The sequence below is a fragment of the Balaenoptera borealis genome, assembly GCF_965194805.1.
Source record: "Balaenoptera borealis genome assembly, chromosome: 13".
NCBI lineage: Eukaryota > Metazoa > Chordata > Mammalia > Artiodactyla > Balaenopteridae > Balaenoptera > Balaenoptera borealis.
The window spans coordinates 31,538,685-31,561,570 of record NC_138870.1 but is presented as its reverse complement, the minus strand read 5'-3'; the positions used below and the strand labels follow the sequence as shown (position 1 = coordinate 31,561,570).

Genomic DNA, 22,886 nt, shown 5'->3' with positions numbered 1-22,886 from the left:
GTAAAACTTGCATTTTAAAAAATGATTTTTAAAGACTACAGCCATAACATAAGGTTGGGTCCTATGGATGTTCTAAATACTAGATTATATTAGCAGAAAATCAGATTAATTCTATTTAGAGTGTGGCCTGAGCACCGTCCCCAGCCTTGCTTTGCATTTTATAGATTTTCTGCTACCTGTTTATTGAAAATATAAGTGATTAATTTAACCATGTAGAAATGCTGGGTGGTATATATGGACATTCTTTCAAACCATCCTATGCCTCAGTAGGTTTCTTACAGGTTCTACCTATACCCCAAGGTGATCCTCATATATTCCCATGGCTGACATTCCCCAGATCTTGGTTTCTCTCAGCTGCTTCTTTGTATAGTACATGGATCTCTGCCTAACTATGGCTCCCTTTATCCCTTTGTGGACTCATATTTCCAAGACTCAGGATGATAAAGCTAGAATTTTTAATATTCTTTTTATTTTGATGCTGAATCAGGCATATTAAAATATTATCTTTAAGTTCAACTCCCTATCCACAGAGAATCTGGAGTCAGTCAGTTTACAAGATATTATTAGTTATTATTAGTTTATTGAGTATTTGTTCCACAGAGGTGAACTGTGGTACTCACCCACTGTTGTCTAATTTTAGCCCTCCTTGTATTGGTTTCTTAAGTCCACGTCATTTCACATTCATAACTGTGGCTATTATAGAATTGCATTAGTAGAATGAAAGGAAGGAAAATGGTGCTCTAAAAAGGATGATAGCAATCAAATGTTAGTCAGTAGATCAGAGAGCAAAAATTAAGAGCTGGTCAGGTCATTCTGGAGAGAAGTAGGTAAAGAATGATTTACCTGTACACACAGTGGTGGTCACGTGCTCATCTCTACTGAACATGAGACTAAGGAAGCTAATGGATTTTAAGGAGTGTCCAGGTAAGAAAATATAATTCCACTGAACTTGGTGTTGGTTAGTCATTTAAATATTATGTCTATTTTACCAAATGCCATTTCAAGAGTTACTTTGACAAACTAATGACTCAAATGAGAATATATTAGGTTAGGGAAACACCTGATACTTATACTGTGTTTGTCAAGCTCACCAGGTATGCTTAGCATGGACAAGGAAGACTTAAAGGTAGGAAGGAAGTTAGGGCATTGATAGAACTTAACATATTTCTCTAATATTTTGTGATAAATCAGTAATATTGTACTGTATGTGATTCAGGGAATTAAAAAAAAGAAAACAAAGCTTTAGCACGCTTACTGGTGGAAATATGGAAAAGAATGATTAGATGGTTTAATATGTTTGTTACTAATATCTTCCAGTTATTTATAAACTAAGTAAAATAACTATAGAAGCTCATACCGTTTGAGAGTAAGTTTTGTAAGTACAGACAAAAAGATGTGGTTTGTGATAGTAATACTACTGCTATTATTCACAGTTTGTAATAGAATCATTGCTATATGTAAACAGATTTAACCAACCAGTAAGTTTCTGAGGCAGAGTTATCTCATTTTTATAAATGAGAAAACCGAGGCCTGGATAGTTTAATTAACATGTTCATGGGATCTGTCCTTTCCAATATAGAATCAAATTTTGCATAAAATAGTTTATAATTTAATGGTACAAAACCTGAATGTCTAAAATTTTATGAAGAGAATAAATAATGCCTGGACTGAGGAATTTTTATTTTGTCTTGGTTATCTAATACTGATGAAAGTATATGTTTGAAGTGTTCTACTGCACAGTGAATGTAGTAATGGAATATATTTAATCTAAGCAAGCAAAAGTAAGAATATGTAGGAAATTAGTATGTTTGATTAGAATGGGAGCATGTTGTATTATTTTATCATAGTGTAACAAGAATAAATAAAGTACCAAATTAGTGTAGGTAAATGATATATTTTAACTTCTTCAGTTTTTTCTTTTTTTCTAAAAATTACAGGATTTCTCATAGAAATTGTATAATGTTTGAAATGTGAAAGCATATTGCAAAATTGAGTTAAATAAGTATCATTTAAACTTTTGAATGTATTTGGTTAATTTCAGAAATTTGAGTCAAATAATATTATTTCAATTTTATATGATCTCTATCTATCTTCAGACAGTTAGGACCAGAGAAAGGGATACCTGGAGATAGATTATCAAGAAAAGTAACAAGTATATTCTCTTAGTTTATGTACTATTTTTAATATCACTTTAAATAATTTCTTCTGATTTCCCACTTTTGCAAGTATCTCATATAACTTGGGAGAGCAGGCTTTCTTTTTTCCTTTTTAAACATTATGATTTTTCCACCATATCTATCTAAATAAATGTGAAGAATAGTGTAATTGTTCTCTAGTTATGAGTACCTATTTATCCATTGTACCTAACTATGATTAGTTTTTAAATTTAGTTTTTAAATTTTGTCTTAGCAATGTATTAGTCCTAGGAGAAAATGTTCATTGTAGAAAATTTAGGAAATGAGAAAAGGATAAAGTAGTCAATAAAATCACCTGTAATCCCAATGTACATCACTCAGAGCACTACCACAAATACTCCAACATGTTTACAGTAACATGTCCCTTTGAAGAAACAGCAGTGCTGAATAGTGCGGTAGTCTACATTGGCCAACAGATAGGTGTAAATGGTTTTCAGAATTGTGTTGTATTTAGTTAACCTGTGTATTGACTTTACAAAATTCTAAAAAACAATAAAAAAGAAGCTTTGGAAGTACAACATCTAAACAATTGCATATTATGGAAGGTTTGAGAAATGGCTTTTGGGAGGTATTTTTAGTTAACTTTCAATGCTGATAGAAAATTGTAATCAGAGAGAGAGAGAAAGAAAATGAATGAATATGTATTCCTGATTCCTGGCAGCAGTGGCCCGAATTCCTGTAAGTTCTGATTAATCCACAATTATTGTTATGGTGATTTGCCTGAGATATTTTTTTATTTTTATTTTTTTAATTAATTAATTAATTTATTTATTTTTGGCTGTGTCGGGTCTTCATTTCTGTGCGAGGGCTTTCTCTAGTTGCAGCAAGTGGGGGCCACTCTTCATCGCGGTGCGCGGGCCTCTCTCTGTCGCGGCCTCTCTTGTTGGGAGCACAGGCTCCAGATGCGCAGGCTCAGTAGTTGTGGCTCACGGGCCTAGTTGCTCTGCGGCATGTGGGATCTTCCCAGACCAGGGCTCGAACCCGTGTCCCCTGCATTGGCAGGCAGATTCTCAACCACTGTGCCACCAGGGAAGCCCCTGAGATATTTTTAAGATTAGTTTATCAGCTATGAGTCATAAAATTCTCCTGCCGTTTTGATTTGATGTGTACTTACTCATTAAAGAGACATGGTTTCTGTCATCATGCTATGTATATATCACAGATAAAGTCATAAGCTTTTCATTTATTTATTTTGTTATATAATTGTTACACCTATAATAGTACAGGTACTTTATAAATTACTTCGTTGTCATAGTTGAAAAATTTATTATTGGCAGAACAGCTGTACAAAAATGTCTTTGAGCAAGAAGGGTGGGTAGCTGTATCACTATGTAGTATGTGAGGAGAATATGAGAAATCAGATATAATTCTTTTTGCTCTTGTTTTTCCATTTAGCCTAGAACACCAACAAGGGAGTTACAAGTGTAGGTTTGACTTACCTAGTAGATGATTTTCCTCCTTGATAAATCAGATGGTGATAATTATGGAATGTATTATGTTATTACAATCTATTTTTGAAGATTCTCAACACTTTGGGGGAAAATATGTTGCTTTATTTTTTCCAATAATTGTCCCAACACTGCCAATTCCAGTTTTTCCCATTGGTTAAGGGCTACCTTAACAATGCCAAGGTCTAATTGCATGACTTTTCAATCACTTTTGTTTATTAGAACCATCTCATTTTGTTAATAGTTATGTACTATTCATTTTAAAACTTTAATCTCAAACTTAATCCACAACTCTTCACTTTCTCTCCCCTCATTTGGTGCTACTATCATAGCTACTTGCAGGAGAGAAGGGGAGTGGAAGAGCAGAAAGCTAGGGGAGTTGGGAGGCAGATATGTGGGTTCTGCAAAATCTAGACCTTAGAGGATACTGGCCACAAGGGACACATATCAAGGGGACTAAAAAGCTGTGCAGTTGTGCTGAATCAAATCTCGGAGACAGAGTTTTGGGTGAAGTAGAAAAGAATAGCTTTATTGCTTTACCAGACAAAGGGAGACACAGCATGCTGCTGCCCTTGAAAACTTGTGTCCCAACCTGGGAAGATTTGTTGATGAGTTTTATAGCAAGGATTCAAGGGTGGGGTTCCTGATAAGATTAGGGTGTGTTCAGGGCCTGCATTCCTCTAATCTGGTCTCAGGTAATCTCTTGATGTGCTTCTCTGGTTCCTTTAATCTGGCCTCAGGTGGTCTTCTCTGGAATGAATAATGCCAACATCTTCCATTTGTTGGAGGTTTTAGTTCTATAAAGAGCTTAAATATATTGTTATGTGTATGTACTCCTTGAGGGCGAACCAGGACCCTGCCCCAAGGCTGCACTATTGTTTCTCTGCTGCTCCTCCCTTGTCTCTGCATCCCCTCCCTTCCTTGATTAGCAACTGTTGTAAACTGCCCTTTGGAACTCAGGGACGCTTATGGAGGCTGGAGTCTGTTCCCTACAAATGAGAAACAGGGGACATGGAAAGGCTTCCGTACCCAGGAGCCCCAGAGGGTTCTTCTTGCTTTCAAAAGGACATTGTTCCTTGTTCTTCAGCTCTTAGAAGGCACTTCCTAACACTGTCAGCTAACATCCTCTTCCATTGGCATCCTAGGATGGACCCATAGGCAGGTTCTTTAAGTGGCAGGGAAACCAGATGCTGTCCTCCTCTTCACACAATCACCCTAGGTTTTGGAGCTCCCCTTCACCTTGCTTTAGGGAGTGGAAAGAACCTCCTGATGTCCCCCCAGAAGTAAGGAATAGCCTGTCACTTCATGAGTAAGCCTTGTGGAGAAGGGTCTGACCCTAATGAGAGTGACTCAACGGGATCTCTGATCTAAGCATGAGGAGAAACTCAGCATCTTTTGTTTACAGCTTTGGGCCTTAGTTGGAATTTCAGAAATACAGGAAAAATTCCAGTCAACATGTGTTACCCTCCATTAGAAAACATAATCCTTCGGAGCCATTCAAATCAGTTATTGCCAATTCAGTACTCTACTAATAAGATTTCAACAGCAGGATGAAATGTTTTACAAAATTGCTGTTAGTACATTTAGGCACAAGTGTACCATCCTGGGAGTAAACTACTGAACTTCTGCTTTGCAGTGTATTCTCTTTTACTTAAGGAGATTATGGCACTTATAAACATAGACAGACACCCACATTCACAAAGCCCCACCCCCATGCACACAGATATATTTTTAACTATTTAGGATGTCATGTTTAGGTTCTGACTTGTGAGGATTAAAACCAGTGATACTTTTAGAAAAATTAGAAGGAAAATTCCCTTAGAAGAAAAATCATGGTTATTTCGAGTGCACTGTAATCCAGCATATTATCTAAAGCCTTCAGAGGTATGCTGTAAATTACCTATTTTTGAGGTAATAGCATTAAAAGCTTTGTTAAAGACAATGAAGGAGGATTGTATGTGAGGATACTTAAACTCTTTGTGATGAAAACATAAATACTTTTCTTTCTGCTTTTTTAACTGAGCTGAATATACCATGTTATTTCTCCCTAGTCCACACTAAACCCTTTATAGAAAACGGTTTCCAGGGATGATACTTGAGAAGGAGCCAGCAGAGTTATGTTTTACCTTTGATATTGCTACAGTTGCTAATTTTAATTTTACCCTTAGAAATTGTTTTGAACAAGAAAAATTTCTTGAATAAGAAATATATTTTTTTAACCAATACTTGTAGGTCTTCAGTAGATGTTGACAATTTGTTGATTCAAAATTCTAGTTTACAGCTGTTGAGAGTGATCAAAATACCCTGATGTGAAGAAGAGTAATTTGTAATTCTTCTGAGGCAGGTATTTGCATCACACAATTTTAAAACCAGTTTGTGGTAAACATTCTTTGCTATGGAGTAAGTGCACCTCTGCCCAGAATCAGTACACCCAGTGAACTCTTTTTCTTTGCCTTTTTTTTTGACTAGATGCTTCATTTCTCTGTGAAACATTCTTGTCATGTGAGAGGGAAGACTTAAACCTTAAAAAAAAGGCAGTTACTTTTTGGTAGGAAGCTATGCACAAAGAATGTGAAAGGAATATGATTTGGGAGAAAGACTGGAACCAGTACAAATATTTTCCTATTTAAGAATTCAGTAAATTGAGATTGTTTTGGTTATTAGCAGCCTTTCTGTTTCTAAAAAAATTTTAAAACAAGGGGCTAAAGTGACAGTAGGTGATGTTTTCCCAGGATCTCCTTAAGAAATCATTTATTTCCAGTACTAAGTGATCAAAAATAGGACATATAATAATCCTATATAAATACATTTCTTTCTCCATAAAATACATGGTTTCCCCAAGTTCTGTGATTGGGGAAAAATAATATGTCATTACTTTGACCAAATTTCGAAATTAATAAGAACATTTATGATATTAAATAAGAATTATAATATAATTATAATATACTTGTATTTATATATAATTATATAATGCAATTATAATTATAACAAATGATACCCTGTTATCCGCACTTGTTTTACAATGAGAATTTCAGTTTTTACGGAGTATTAGGAATCTATTGATTCACAGAAAAGGGAAATTTTAAACTTGTCTTATCGAGCGGAAGAATTCATGACTATGAAAATATTAGGACTTCTACTTAAGTTGTAGAAATAAAAGGACCCAGGGATTGTGAATTCTACCTTTGGTATGTAGGCCACAGATTATGAGAAATTTCTAAATTTGCTAAGTTTTTCTCCCAATTCATATAATTTTGATTCATTTTTTATTTATGTTTTGGGGGAAATACTGACATTTTTCTCTAACTTTATTTTGTGGAAATAATTTAAATTTTATATTTTAATCTTTTAGGTATGATGTTGATTCGAAGAGTCCCAACTTGTCAAAACATGTAAGTTCATATTTTTATGTTCTTTATGATGATTACAAATATAAATTATAATATCATGATTTGATTGATATTTATGTTGATTGATTAATATTAAGGTTATATGTCCACAACTTATGTAATAAATGCATTGAAAATAAATAGCATTTTTTATTTTTAATTTATTTATTTATGGCTGTGTTGGGTCTTCATTTCTGTGCGAGGGCTTTCTCTAGTTGTGGCAAGTGGGGGCCACTCCTCATTGCGGTGCGCAGGCCTTTCACTGTTGTGGCCTCTCTTGTTGTGGAGCACAGGCTCCAGACACGCAGGCTCAGTAGTTGTGGTTCACGGGCCTAGTTGCTCCGTGGCATGTGGGATCTTCCCAGACCAGGGCTCGAACCCATGTCTCCTGCATTAGCAGGCAGATTCTCAACCACTGCGCCACCAGGGAAGCCCATAAATAGCATTTTTAAAGAACCCTAGAATAACATTTGGAGAAGCTTATTGAAAGAAAGATATCTTCAGTATGTGAAATGGATTAATCTTACTTATTTGTTATATATATATATATATATATTTAAAGAAATGATGTCAGTTCCTTATAATGTTCAAAGTTGGATCAGGTTAAGAAGATGAAATAGTGAGATTACGTCTTTTTGGGAGTCTTCACTTTTGAGAGAATGGAAAGTACTAAGGTGTAGGCAGAGTGATTTGCTATTCTGCTGTCCCTGTAGTTCATTTGTTCAACAGTATTTTCTAAGTACCTCCTCATGCCAGGTACCATGGCAGTTTCTGAGTGTACAAGATGAGTAACACAGACATGGAGTCCATCCACAAGTCACTTACTATCTTTCTTTCCTTTCTGGGCTCTGATCTTCCCATTCCTTTTCCTTAAGAGACTTACTCACCAGGCAACAACCATTACCTGGGTAGTTTCCAGGTTCAGGAGCAGCAAGAGTGTCAGAGCTAGGCAGAAAAAGAGGAGGTGGTGGGAAGTGAGGGATGAGAGTGATATTCTTTGGCTAAGCACTGGTGGTTTTATCAATGGAATATTGACCAGTTTGGAATTAGGCCATATCTAATAGGAAGGGCTGGATGGGGGTGAAAAGAGTATTCTGAAAGGGATTTAACTAGGTTTTAAGTGAAATCTGAGTATACAAATGTAAAATGGTAGCTGTGCCAGGGTTGCGAGGTCAGCCAGACTAATGTTCATGCCCAGAGGCTCAGAAGGTGAGATTTTTCCATTTTTGTAGGCTATTAGCTAGAATAGGTGGAGATATATCAATCTATCTATCTATCTATCTATCTATCTATCTATCTATCTATCTATCTATCTAGATATGTATATGTAGACAGGGAATGTCATAGTTCAGAGAAGAGAGAGGGGATGTAGAGGGTGATCCCAAGGTGATTTGGGAAAACTGGAAGCCTGGTCATGGTGGTAAAAAAATCACAATTTACTGATCTTTTCTTTCATTAAAGGAGGTATGATATTTATATCTGTTATGAAGCATAGAGCAGAATCATTTGAAGAAAGATTCAAAGGTTAGTCTTTGTACAATTTGAAAAAAATGCTGTAACAAGCTCATTACTTCCCATAAGTAAAGTTCATTGCAGTTGCCATGATACCCTTCTACTCCTTAAGATAAGATTTATAGCATGTAGTTAAACATTTAAAACTTATTTGCATATCTTTGTATTGGAAGTTTTCGAAATTTCCTTGGAAGAATCAGAAAAGGAACCACATTTTCTAGTCAAAATTATCTAGTTTCAAGGAACAAAAATGCATTCACTTATCTCACATGGAGGGGGTTTATTGAAGGGATTTAGGAGCATCTCATAAATGTGACATGTAACTTGCTGTATGGGAATTGCAGCTAGAAACAGGCATGGTGGGTTGGACTGAGACAGCTATTTTCTCTATTTCTCTCTGTCTCTCACTCAATAAAGCCACATATTCTTTTCACTATGGCTTTTCTCTGAGCTTCTGTTTCTCTCTGAAGACAAGTTTCTCTGTTTATTCATCCTGTGTACATAGGGAAAATGACCTCCTTAACACTGACTGGGCATAGACTTTCAAGTGCCCACTCCCTCTGAATATAATTTCTCAGTGTTTCTCAGTTTAGACTAGTCTTCAGAGGGCATAATAACTGAGAAGTTAAGGACATTTTCATGGGGTTGTATATATTGAGGGTGAGTGTGAGGATGGTAACATGTGGTCCTTACCGTCGATATTCAGGGCATCGTATATGGAATATGGGATAGGAAGGTACCTCAAACATGATTAACTATGTCTTCCTTCAATAATCAGTAATGACTAAATATTTTTATGTAAGAGATATGTCTTATAGAAGCCATCAATGTACATATCTTTTCAAATATTTTTCTTTTATAGAATAGCTTTTTTTTCATAAGTAAAGTTTCATGACTCTCTCATGGTAAAAAATCCTTATCCTGACTCTGTTTTACGGTCATGATATCTCTTTTACTATCTTCTCATCACCATACTTCTTTACCAAGCAGCCTGGGTTTCTATCATAACTTTCTTTTCATTCTCCCTTCAATTTCTTTACTGTATTCTCATTTTCATTTCTGCTTAAACTATTCTGACATCGGTTAGATTAAAATGTAGTGGCCTCTCTTCATTCTTTACTTTACTTGATCTCCCCATTATTTTGGACACGATTGACTACTGTATTCTCGAAATACTTACCTCCCTTGACTTCCATGGAAATTTCTCCCTTGCTTCTTTTCCTACCTCTCTGTTTATTCAGTACCTATTATTTTTTAGTTTCTCTTTCTCCTCCTATTCCTTAATATTAGTGCTTCTTATGGCTTTATTTTCAATTTTCATCTCATCTCACTGTATAAACTCTCTTTGGGAGAGTTCAATCATTTACCTGTCTTATCTTGATGATTCATGTACCCTCTGTACACCCCCAGAAAATCTAAGTTTCCAAATGCTTGTCAGATATTCCGTGGTAGATATTCTGCAGAAGCCTAAAATTGAAATATATCAAAAATGTATTTTTGATGACCTTTTCCATCCCAATTTTGCTCCTCTGCCTGTATTATCTTCATGAGAATAATTATCAACACAGTGTACTTACTTAGAAAACTTTCATATAATTTTCCTGGTCCTTGTTATGACAAAAACATTTCAAGTTTCTGAAATGATTCTTTAAAAAAAGATACACTTAGTTCTTGAATGACTGAGAATAAAAATAAATAATTAACAGCACACATAATACTGGCTCATTTAATACCATAACACAGTGCTTTAGAGACCCTTTAAAAAAGAACTAAGAAACAAATTGTGTTTAACTTTAAACACATTAAATCTACTTCCATCAAAGCCAGGGGCTCTGAGATATTCCACCTGGCCTATTGCACTCAAAACTCTAGTGATACCTTTAGAGAGCAGTGATAACCCCTACCCAGAGGAGGTCTTAGAAAGCTCTGACAGCCCCGAGTCAATCACAGAAAGTCACCCCTTTAGAACTAATGTTTCTTTTTCAGTTTTCACTTCTTTATGAATCTTACCCCATTTCCTTTCCTGAATGGAAACTGAGCGCTAACTCTCCCAAGTAGAATTGCTTAACATCTCCTTCCCCTTATATTTCAGGGTCAGTCTTCCTTAACCTCTTCCTGTCTCACATCTAGTGAGTCAACAAATCCTGCTCATTCTAACAAAGAATTGTTTCTCTTCTGTCTTCTTTCCTTACCGCTACTGCCTTAGTTCACATTTTCATCACTTTTCTCCTGGAGTATTGCATAGCTTTTCATAGTTCCTGTAGTTTATATTATCTCACATTTTAATGTATTTTCACATTATTCTTTGTTATATTTCTCAAATGTATATAGTAAGCAACACAAATTACTTAATAAGTGCCTGAGCTATGAGTGGATGAAGCGTGTCAAAAGGAGGAAATGTGTTTTTGAATTGTTACAAGAATTGTTAGAGATAACTGCTTTGAATTTCTGCTAGATATTAACAACAACAAAAGCCCTTCTTTATTTGAAAGCATCCAAGTACAGATTTTAGGTAAAAGAGCATATAACTCATTCAACCCAAAAGGAATTCAAGAGGCATTTGAAAGACCAGAGAAACCAATAAACAAACTAGGTTTATTCCCTGAAGATGCAGTTCTTTAAAAGTGTGGTTGTCTACCTGCCAATTTTGCAAAGGGAAATAAAAACTGAAACCTTTTAGGAAATACTGCTAAGTGTCTGTGTTCGCATGTGGAGTACAGGCACCTATCTTTTACAAAAGGGATTTGGTAGCAAGAGAGACTCCTTGAGTTAACAATAATAAATTTCTTCTCTTTCTCATTTCTGATAATTTTGAAAGATCCCACTTTCAGTATGATTTTATTGGTTTCTAGTACTTAGGGGTCTTAAGTACCAGTCTTAAATTTTTAGTACTAATAAGGAAAATGGAGATATAATATAGAACTGTACCTTAGATTTCTAACATTGCAAATGAATACAAGGTGAATAGATGAAGAATCAGTATAACTTTAATTGGTTTTATTGGTGGTGGACAAGATTTTAGTGAAGAAACATTATGTTCACAGCTGACTTATGGAATCCAGGGATGTATTCCTTTAGATGATTTATCCATTTTATGATTCTCTAAGGAAATTGCTTTACATATTTCCATTTGCATAATTTAATTGCATCATTAATGAAAAGATTATTAACAGGCCCATAATTGGTGTATCTAGGATTCTGTTTGGTGTTCTGGAGCAGATAACATCGAAACTGTACTTTGTGTACTAAGTTTTCATAACTACCAGGCAATCCAAAATGCATTTATCCATTTGGTTGGTCTTGGAAGGTACCCACTACAGTTTTTGTTTTAGATAGTTAATTGCTCACTGGATTATTTCAGCCACAAAATACCAACCTTCAGTGAAGATGTGTGTGTTCTTCGATATATTTTCTAAATATTATATATATAAACTTCCACATATAGATCAGTTGTATTTGAAAATTTTATTTGAAAGTTAATTAATTGTTCAGATCATGAAATGCATTTTTCATAGGAATATATTTATAAGTGGGGAAAGAGTTTTTCATTAGAATATGTCAGTTTAACCCATATATAACTGAACTGAATTCTAATGTATATTCACATAACCAGGTAAGCAATAAATATATTCCAGGCACTCTTCTAATGCAGAGAAATATAGCAATGAATAAGATTCTTGTCCTAAAACAGCTTACAGTTTAGAGTTGGGGAAGTGGAGTATATAGATTTATTCAATAAAAACAAATGGAAATAAATGGCTAAGATAGCTTACTTCTTTATAACATTTATATTAATAAGATTTTGATACTGAGAGAGAGTGACTCATGAAGCTAGTTAGCTAGAAGCTTATATTTCCCTCAGCCAGGCAGCATGATTCTGCACCAGTTCTTATCCTGGGTATACTTATTAAAGAGAAGGAGGGAACTATTGAAAATCTAGGGGAAGAGCATTTCAGGCAAAAGGAACAGTAGTGCAAAGACCTTGAGTCAGGAAGTAATTTAGTATGTTAGTGTGACTGAAAGATAGCTACCCTATATAGACTGAATGGTGAGGAAAGAAGAATGGAATAATTTGGAAAGGTAGATAGAATTCAGATGATGTGGAGATTTGTAGGCCAAAGTTTAAAGAATTTAGTTTTTTTTTTTTATGGATTTCACTGGAAGATGATGTGATCTGATTTATACGTTTAAATAACAACTGGCAGCTGAAGTGGATAATGGGGTTGGGAAGCCCCAGTGTACAGGAGCCAGTTTCAGGTTTTACCCAGGGAACTCCTGCTATTGTGAACCAACAGAGACAAGTTATAAAACTGCTGTTAATTTAGCTAGGTAAACAATATTTGGTAAGTATAGACCTTGAAGTGGTAAGAAGTGGCAGATTTAGAATATATTTTGATGATATGGTTGCTGATGACGTGGATATCAGGTATGAAAATAAGACATGAAGATAGAATGATTCCTAGGTTATTGGAAACTGGATAAATGAAGGTACAGTTTATTGCCATGGGGTACATTGGGGAGGAAGAGACTGAGGTGGTGGGGATGAGAATAGAGAAATCAGTGGTCAGGGCAGGTTTATGTTGTTTGAGACCCCAGTAAGCATCCAACTGGAGATATTGACTAGGCCATTTCTGGAGACTTGAGAACTGTCAGCTCAATAAAATTATATAAAAAAGTATAAATGGAGAAGAGAATAGGATAGAACCTTGGAGGAACTTTAGCATTTACAAATTTGGTGGGAAATGATTAGCCAGAATTATCATTTAAAAAGGCTAGTCAGGACATATCACTTTCTAGCTCAAATTAATTTTCCAGTGGCTTCCCTCCACACTTAAGACAGAATTCACAATCCATCATGGACCCTTGGCTCCGTCCTCTCCTTCCATTCTCTTCCTTGCTCATTCTACTCTAACTCCACTGGCCCTCTTGCTTTTCCTTAAACACCCCAAGTACCTTCTTGTCTCAGGGACATTGTTCTTGCTTTTTCTCCTACCTACCTGTTGTCTCAAATGTTCACAGGGTTCTTTCTGTTTTATTATTGAAATTTCCACTTAGTTGGAAATTAGTTAGTCTACTTAGAGGCCTTGCCTGACTGTCCTGTGTAAAAGAGCTCTCCATGCTATCCTCTGATGCCTTTTCAATAATAACTTTCTTTTTTTTATGTAGCAAGCTTTCTTGTCTTTATCAGCTAATGAGAGCTAGCCTTATAAGCATATTCAAATTAAAGAATTTATGACTGATGCTCAATAAATGGATTATGTTTCTATTTGCATTTTCAACATGGTTTTGTAGAATCTTAGACTTTGAGACAGAATTAGGGGCAGTGCTTGAGGTAGGTTTGATGACAGTATCTTTGGCACTCATTACGTTATATTAGGTGAGATTGTTTGCATGTAAGACTGGCACTTACTCAGGGCTTAGTATTTAATGACATTGTGTGATAGTATTATATTTATTATTTAATAATGCTATAATATATATCATATTATTTAATAGTACTATATAGTAAGCTTTCTAGTTATTTAGCCTGTTGACTGTATCATCATGTTTAACAGCAGTGAGAATATTTACTTAACATTTTTTGTTAGCATATTACATTTCTCACATCTTTACTGATGAGAACTAACGTCTAGACAAAAAGTGATGTGCCTCTAGAAGGTAAATATTTTCCATAGATTTGTTATAGTATTTGTGAATAGAGTAGCTTTATTCTTAATCTATAAATAGTATGGTTCACAATTTAAATATGTATGTTGTTGATAATTTTAGAAAATTGGTTAATTTTGATCAATAACTACTCATTCATTGAAAGATTAATTTTCATTCAGTGTCTTATTTAACTGCCTTCATTTGGACTCTTATCAAGCAAGAAATATTTTGAAAATCAACAACTGTGCTGAGGGAAAATAAATTCAACTTTAGAGTATAATTTTGAAATTATATTTGCAATTTAGCTACTGATGTCTAAGTTTAGAACTATTAATAATAATGTGTGAGAAATTCTCTCATTTGTGGAAAACATTATATGAAGAAACACACTGCACATGGACACACACACACATATATATGTATGCATATTCTTGAAAATTATATGGAACTTTGTATGATATTTTGATGATACTGGTAATATGTGTGTAGTAAGAATTAGTCCTGAAATAGGTGGAGGAATTATTTTTCTTTGTATATACTTTTTACTGTTTATATTATTTCTGTGCATTTTAAAAATAAATTTCAGGAGTGGGTGGGGAAAAAAAAGAACTTTGTGTTGATTTCTTGGAGGTAGGATTAGCATTTTTGCTTTGTAGATGGATCCATTCATTAAAAAGACAAATGCTTGATTGAAAAAAAAGGTGTATTATTATAATGTTAAAATGGGACCAATTATTTTTATTAAAATATTAAATCGAATTGCTTCATGTTGAGTTTGCTTTATACCCCAAACAGCACAACCATTAAGAAAGTAGGGGCTTCCCTGGTGGCACAGTGGTTGGGAATCCGCCTGCCAATGCAGGGTACATGGGTTCGAGCCCTGGTCTGGGAAAATTCCACGTGCCACAGAGCAACTAAGCCCGTGTGGTATAACTACTGAGCCTGAGCTCTAGAGCCCACAAACCACAGCTACTGAGCCCAAGTGCCACAACTACTGAAGCCCACGTGCCTAGAGCCCGTGCTCTGCAACAGGAGAGGCCACAGCAATGAGAGGCCTGCACATTGCGACAAAGAGTGGCCCCCCCACCACAACTAGAGAAAGCCCACTCGCAGCAACAAAGACTCAACACAACCAAAAATAAATAAATAAATTAATTAATTAAAAAAAAAAAAGAAAGTAGGAAAGATTACTGAACAAAGAAGCACCATTCTTGATTATTATAAATGATTGTCATATTAGTATATAGTACATAATATAACTAAGTCACTCCTCAATCTCTATAGTTGCTGTGATTAGTATGAATTAATTAAATATAGAGGAAGTCAGCAATATTAGCAGGGAGTACCAACAGTAAAATATTAGTAAATAATGCCGACAATAAAATTTCACAAGTTATACAAACTTTCCTCACCAATTTTTTTCCACAATGGTTAAAATTTTATAAAAGCGAGAAATTTTGTATCATTTATTTTCTCTTGCTTTTACTGGCTTAGTGTGCATGTGCTTAAAAAAGCTAAATGATCACAAAATGGGTAAAAGCAATAAGTGGAGGCAAATCATGACTCTATCTTATCAAGAATGAATGATTAACTCCTGAACAGTTGACTGTACTCAATTACTGTGCTGTGTTAAAACTTAGCTATCAATAACCCATTTGTCTTTTAATTTGAATTATCTGTTAATTAGAAATATTTTCTATGCTCATTGATCATTTTATAAAACAGGAAAGCCGTTTAAAGATTATCTTTGTAGTTCTTTTAGGAAAAAGATGCCACACTATCGAATGCTTATAAAATTGTTTATGATAATGCTGATGATAATCTACATTCATTGGTTAGCTTTGTAATAGTATAGGAATGAGAAATTTTATTTACCAGTTAATATGAAACCACACCTCCTGGTTCATTATACTATTGTTTTAAAAATGTCATTCTTTACATAGATATATTTGTATGTATACTTGTTAACATTTAAGATAAGACACTTTTGGGTTTTATAATGACACTCAAAATGAGCATATTTATTGACCATGAGTGTAAAGTGGTTTTGGAAAAGAAAATGTATTATTTTATTCAGATAATTATAGTATCTCCAGTACTGGAATCTAGTGGCAAGTGGAAAGTTTTGTGTATGTAGTAATATTCTTTAACCCAGGAAAGTAGGGAGGAGAGAGGAGGCATATATTTATTAGACACTTACTATGTTCCAAGCATTTATTTTAAGTATTTTGCATACGTTATCTTACTTAGACCTCCCAACAATTTAATTGGCAAGTATTATTTACAAAGTGTATTTTATAGATTAGGATACTGAGGTGTAGAGGCATTAGTAAATGTTTCAGCCAAAATACAAACACAGGCAGTCTAACCTCTTATAATTCTCACTCCTGAGGAGTATGTCATTCTGCTTTCCTAAATAAATAAATAAATGTATGTATGTAAAAAATCTTTTATAAAGAATATATAGTAATCATTAATAGTAATACCTAGCAAGCAAGCATACAAACCAACACAAAACCAGTTAATTTAATGCAAAGTAAATTACCTTTTTATTTGTGTGGAATTATTAGAGCACATAGCATCAGTGTAATTTTCATGAGTATAGATAAGTTTCTTGCTGTAATATAATATAAAATACAGATGGATGGAAATCATTAGTAAAGATTGGTACAAATGAAATAATAAAGTAATAATGCCAGGAGAGTAATGCATCTCGAGGACAATGAAAACTTCCATTTGGAACCCTCCTGGATTCTTCCCTATGTGTCTTTCCATGGCTAACTTTAATGTATCCTTTCCCTGTAATGAATGTAAATGTGGGTATAATAAAAAAAAAAATTCTGAAGAAATTAGGATATTATGCTCATGCATACAATTAAAGTAGACATTCCTCTGAATATTTACAAGAAAGAGAAGAGAAACATAAATGTAGAGTAATCAGCTGGAATCTGATAGTACAGCGATGTTCGCTTGGATTTTGAGTTGTGTTATGCTAGTAATAAAACTAGATTTAGATTGTTATGGAAATAATCCAAACACTTCCTCTGATTTGCTACGTTTTTAAAAAACTACCTGTGCAATGTGAAACATATTATTATTATGATGCTTTGTATTACTATACTCTGTTTTTTTGTTTTTTGTTTTTTGTTTTTGTTTTTTTCTTGTCTCCTCTACTGCTCAGTGATAAACCTTCCAGTTTTATTACTAGCATATTGGATTTAGGGTAATATTTGGATACTTTTAAAGAGTGACAGGATGCATCTTATATTGTTATATTGTTATATGCTAACAATATGGTTTATAGTCATTTAAACAGATTTCAAAACTAAGTTCTATCTGTGTATTACTTAGATTATAAAATAATAGTGAATACATTTAACAAGTATCATGGTCAGTTTTTGGAAAGCCCAGTAGTTAATATGATTGAATAAATTGAAACATTTCTCAATTGCCAGCCACTGTAAAGTGGATTTGGTCTATGTGTGTATTAGAATTGTAGAAAAGTGCTTGGATTTATACTGGAAATTCTATTTTGACCTAACTATGGTGGCTAATCAACTGGAATACAACACTATAATAAGAAATAGTAAAGCAATTTCTATTATAGCTAGTTTTTATTTCTATCTTTATCTAACTACAGAACACATATCTAAAAATATCCATTAAGGGGCACTAATTATATTACTAGTATTGTGTAAAATGCATAGGAAATGTGGACCATTAAGACGAGAAAAAATGGATTCACTAGAGTTTTCCAACACAAGGAGAAGTAGACAAATATTAAATATTATGTGCTAATTTTTGCATTGTGAGTAGTAAATGTGTTGCTTAATTGGGAATACACAAACATAGGCAGATGTAAAATAATTACATAAATACCATAAATATTTAGGGGCAAAGAGTGCAATAACTATAATGTGTGCAGATGCATACTATATCTTTTTGGAGCACATTTTATTGACTTTATAATTTTTATTTCCTTTTTTGTTCAGCAATGATGATATGTGTGTGTTCTCTATTTGCTAATATGTGTCTACTCTAATATGGACTGCTCAATATATCTGTTCTGTTTTCTTGAGTCATTACAGCAATGAAGAGTTTTTACTGAGACTTGTTACTCCATTGGCCAAATCCATTTAATATGTAGTATGAGCATCTGTCCATCAATATCAGCATCCTTAAGAAAGAGTTCCAGAATCCCCATGTATTTTTTGCTGCTGACTTACAAGACCAATGACATATTCCAAATCTTTAGTATTAAGCTCCATGTGCCATGAGACTTAGAAAAATTTACGTTTGTTTTAAAAAGCCCATAAACATGTTTGTAAAGTCTTTTATGAAATTGGGAAAGACATGTTATTTTTAAGGTTATTTAATTTAAATATGTCAAGGCTTTACCTTAAGTACTTTTTGCTTACTCGAAAGCAAAATTTAAAATGATTTGCAATTTTATGAAGTTATTGCCATTCTGTCAGCCATCAAGTTCCAAATCCAGATTTATTTTCTGTTTCTCTCTCCCTCTCTCCATTGCCGTACCCACCACCATGTTTAGGTACAGCTTACACCAAATCCTGCCATTTTTCTGTGCACTGTTCCCAAGCATTTGCTACAACTTTAGCTTGGGCCTTAACACTTTGCTTCTTATTAACTACTGTGGCCTTCTGATTGATCTGGCTTCCAGATTTTTCTTCACTCCTCAGTCCATTCTGCTAATTGGTATCTGAGTAATCTTCTAAATGCACCGTTCTAATGGTGTCCCTGAATTGCTGAAACGTTGCCAGTTTCTTCTCATTAATCTAAGGCAACTTTGTTTTTGTTGTTGCTTGGCCAAGAGGGCCCTCCACAGTCTTGATTCTTTATCTCTGTTTCTGCCCTTTATTTGAGGTCTGCTCTTTTCTCATTACATTCTTGCCTGATACTCTGATTTGTTCTCTAGGACCCAAATGTTCCAACTGTTTTCTATCCATGATCTGATTCCTACCTGGTTCTCAAGGCTTACTTACTTTGGGAAAATATTCCCTTGACCATCCTAGTCTACAGTGTTTTTTTTCCTCTCATGAGACTTATAGCAACTTACCCTGAATAACACAGTTTTTACTTTTATGGCTTGTTATGCATTTAAAATTTTTATTTAGTGAAACTTAAAACAACATTTTGTTTGCTGTCATCCCTCTGCCCATCCTTCTTAGGGCGTTTCCTGGGCCAGTTCACAGTACAATTTAGGGAGATCTCCCACTTTCTCCTTTAGGACAGCTTGGATTCTTACACAGGTTATGCTAGAGAGAGTGCCTCACCCTGAACCACCTCTATATTTTCTTGACCCACATATCCAGATGGTGTTGGAGCCCTTATTTTATTGACATGGGAAGTTGCATTGTATTTATGATATGTAAATCCTTAGGCAGTATTTCAATCTGGGTTAGTTCTGACTCTGCTATTTACTGACTGCTTAAAACATGAAAGAAATAACCTCCTAGATGATTAGTTTCTTTATACATGAAATTTAGTATTAGTAACAGACCTCTCATTTTGCAAGGTTATTCTGAGTCTTGAAAATAAGAATCATCTAGTGGTACATTAATAACTTTATAATGTATTATACTTAACCCATTTTTAGGCACTTAATATATGCTAATATTATCTCATGCAATAACTCATTGAAACCTCAAAATAGCTCTGTAAGGGGACGACTACATGTTAGAGGAAACCGGAGAGTTTAATAACTGCCACAGTCACAAATGGTCAGTGGTGGTACTGGAACAGACATCTGGCAGTGTGGCTCTGGATCCTAGGTGTAGCCATGATGTCACACTGCTTCTCTGTAAGTATCACCGTTAGTGCTGGCCACCACTGCTCTGTTCTTTCATGATTTGCCTTCTCAGCGAAAAGTTTAGAAGTTTCAGAGACGTCTCAAGTCAACCCAATTGTGGATTCAAATCATGGAACTTTTTTCCATTTTCATTTTAATTTAAAAAAGAGAAAGAAAATAAACACAATGTCTAAACACTCTTAATAACAAACCAGCTTAGTGATTAAAGGACGAAAGGGTGTGCAAACTTAGGGGACAATCACATGCTAAAATTAATGCATTTTCAGCTTATTTTGTTTATTCTTGGAAGTTAGAGAATTCAATATTTTAACAATGAAAACAGTGCAGATATGATGTACAAAATACACAGTGTAAAGACAGTTTGGGAACTTAAGAGCTTTAATCCTTTTATCTATTTTAGGACTTTCTGGGACAAGTGTTTTGTACATTGGGGGAGATTGTTGGTTCACAGGGAAGTCACCTGGAAAAGTCCATAATGTAAGTATTTTTTAATTTAGACAATGAAATGTTAACTCTTTATTTTCTGTTTTGGCAGTTTTGAATTGATGAATATGTGGTTGTAGACCAAAAGTGTGTTTTAAAATCTTGAGTTTTTTTCTTCCAAGAAATCGTTTTGACATTTTTGTAAAGGATAATATATATTTCAGCTGTCATATGCCATGCTACAAAATCTTCACAAAATGAAATGAGCAGATTTAAGCCAGAAAATTTGTTGTTTTCCTTTTGGTTGTACTATTAATTCTTAGATATAGTACTTTTTGAAGAAGAGATTTTACTTCTTTGGACCAGGGACTATATGTAGTACCACCTTTTATGTTTAATAAATGCATTTTTAGTGATTGAGATTTAATAATATTTTTTACTAAAAAATTGGTCTGAAAAGAAGGCAATAAGTATGAAAATGTTAATAGAAGGTGGTCACTAAGAATTATATTCTCCATATTCACCTTCAGTTATGGCTATCATGCTTAATTTTCAGATCAATTGCATGAGATGATCCTATTTTCTCTAGTTCCATACAAGGCAGAAAACAAACTCTAGACATTTTCTCTAATCCTTTCCTCTCCTTGTCCTCCTTCTTCCCCCATCCCTAATTTTGATTTTTTGGATTCACTTAACTGTTTTTAAATCAAAAGGTCTAGGAAGGTCTAAGGCTATTGCAGAGCAAACCACAATGTCTAAAGATTTGGGGAATTCTGAAGTCTCTATCTTCACCAATTTTTTAAGAATCTCAAACTCACAAAATAATTATGTCAAAACTTTACAAATCTATTCACCTTTGACATCAAACACTTGAAATGGTTAAAGCATCATTTTCACCTTCCCTGTATAAAATGGAACTTTATACTTAGTTTCTTCTTCTTAGGCTAATAAGAAGTCTATGAATTCTAACTTCTTTTATTTAACTTTGATTATCTTAGAAAATCATTGCTGAATGTCAGTTTGAAAACTTTTACATACCAATGATCTTTTTAACATTCTTTTGACATGTAATTTGTTTTTACATCATTGTAGGATTTGGAAGATTATGGTTCAACTATATTTATGCTCACTTTAATAAGTCAATGATAAGTAATCTATAAAGCAAATATAGATATTCTTATTAAGTATACATAATTCTTATTGCATTGTCTAGTCTAGTGACGCAGGCCCATAAGCATTCTTAGATTACTAAAACACCCTTTGCTGAAAAAATAATCAATATTATCTATACAATGCTACCATAAATATGCTTTTAATATTCTTCGAGAGAAAAAAGCAGTTAAAATGTAGAATTTGCTGAAAAAATAATCAATATTATCTATACAATGCTACCATAAATATGCTTTTAATATTCTTCGAGAGAAAAAAGCAGTTAAAATGTAGAATTTTTATTTTAGAGCAACAGAATAGAGATTTTTATAGAACTTGCACTCATAGTTTTAAATTGATAATTTTATTAAACAATTTTACCTGATGTTATTTTCTCCATAAAAGGAAATCATAACTCATTTCAGAAAGCTCTTAAATTCCATAGAATTTTTCCCAGTGGAAAATCAGCATTATATTAGTCTTGAAACGCGTTAAAAAGTTGATATTATATTGGCTCGGTTATGTGGTAAATAGAATGTAGTGTAAGATGTAGTCCTTGTTCAGTTAATTCAAAAAGTCTTGCTGGACAAGACCAACAGAAGCAAATTCAAGCTACAGGGTGAAGATTCCTACAGTAATGATTGGCAGAATATGCCAATGTAGGGGGTATCTGCCAGCAGTTGAGTAATAATCATTTTACATAATCAGAAAGGGTGAAATGCTCTATAGATTTTTCTAAGCTTCTGCTGAGGTTAGGGTAGCACAAATGAGGCAAAACCTTGGAAACCTTTTCAGACAACATGGAGTTATTATAACTACATGCTTTACTTCATCTATAGGGTATTTTGTAATTTAGGCAAGTTTATTATAAGAGTTGATATTATATCTATCTTATTGAAAAAGATATAATTTATTCAATTTTTTAAGGTATATGTAACTAATCTTATATTCAAAGTCTCTCTCTGACTTTATTGGGCAACCTTACCAGGTAAATAAACATTAAGAAAAGGGCTTAAAGGTGGGCTTATTATTTGAGCAGTGGGAAATTTTTGATTTTCAAAGTAAGTTTAGCTAGGCAAGTGTTAGTACTAAATGGGTAATGAAGTGTACAGTTTGAGTGTAGCAAAGAGATTGGCTACAAAAGAAAGAAGCAAAGAAACTAAGAATTGCAGAATGGTGGCCTATTACATGAGGGAATTAAATTAGATACTTGAGATAAAGAGAACAGAGGAAAGAGTTGAGAGGGTTCTTAGGAGATTAATCATAAATAGGACAGTAAAATTGAATAGAT

General features: G+C 34.0%; 1 protein-coding gene across 1 annotated transcript in view; it reads left to right on the top strand.

Annotated features, from left to right (window-relative positions):
* CPNE8 (copine 8) overlaps positions 1–22,886 on the top strand; it is a 326,808-nt gene that overhangs the window by 105,158 nt on the left and 198,764 nt on the right. Inside the window, exons 5-6 of the mRNA XM_082351373.1 lie at positions 6,996–7,035; positions 20,424–20,500. Coding sequence (XP_082207499.1) covers positions 6,996–7,035; positions 20,424–20,500 — 117 coding nt within the window. The remainder of the gene's footprint in view (positions 1–6,995; positions 7,036–20,423; positions 20,501–22,886) is intronic.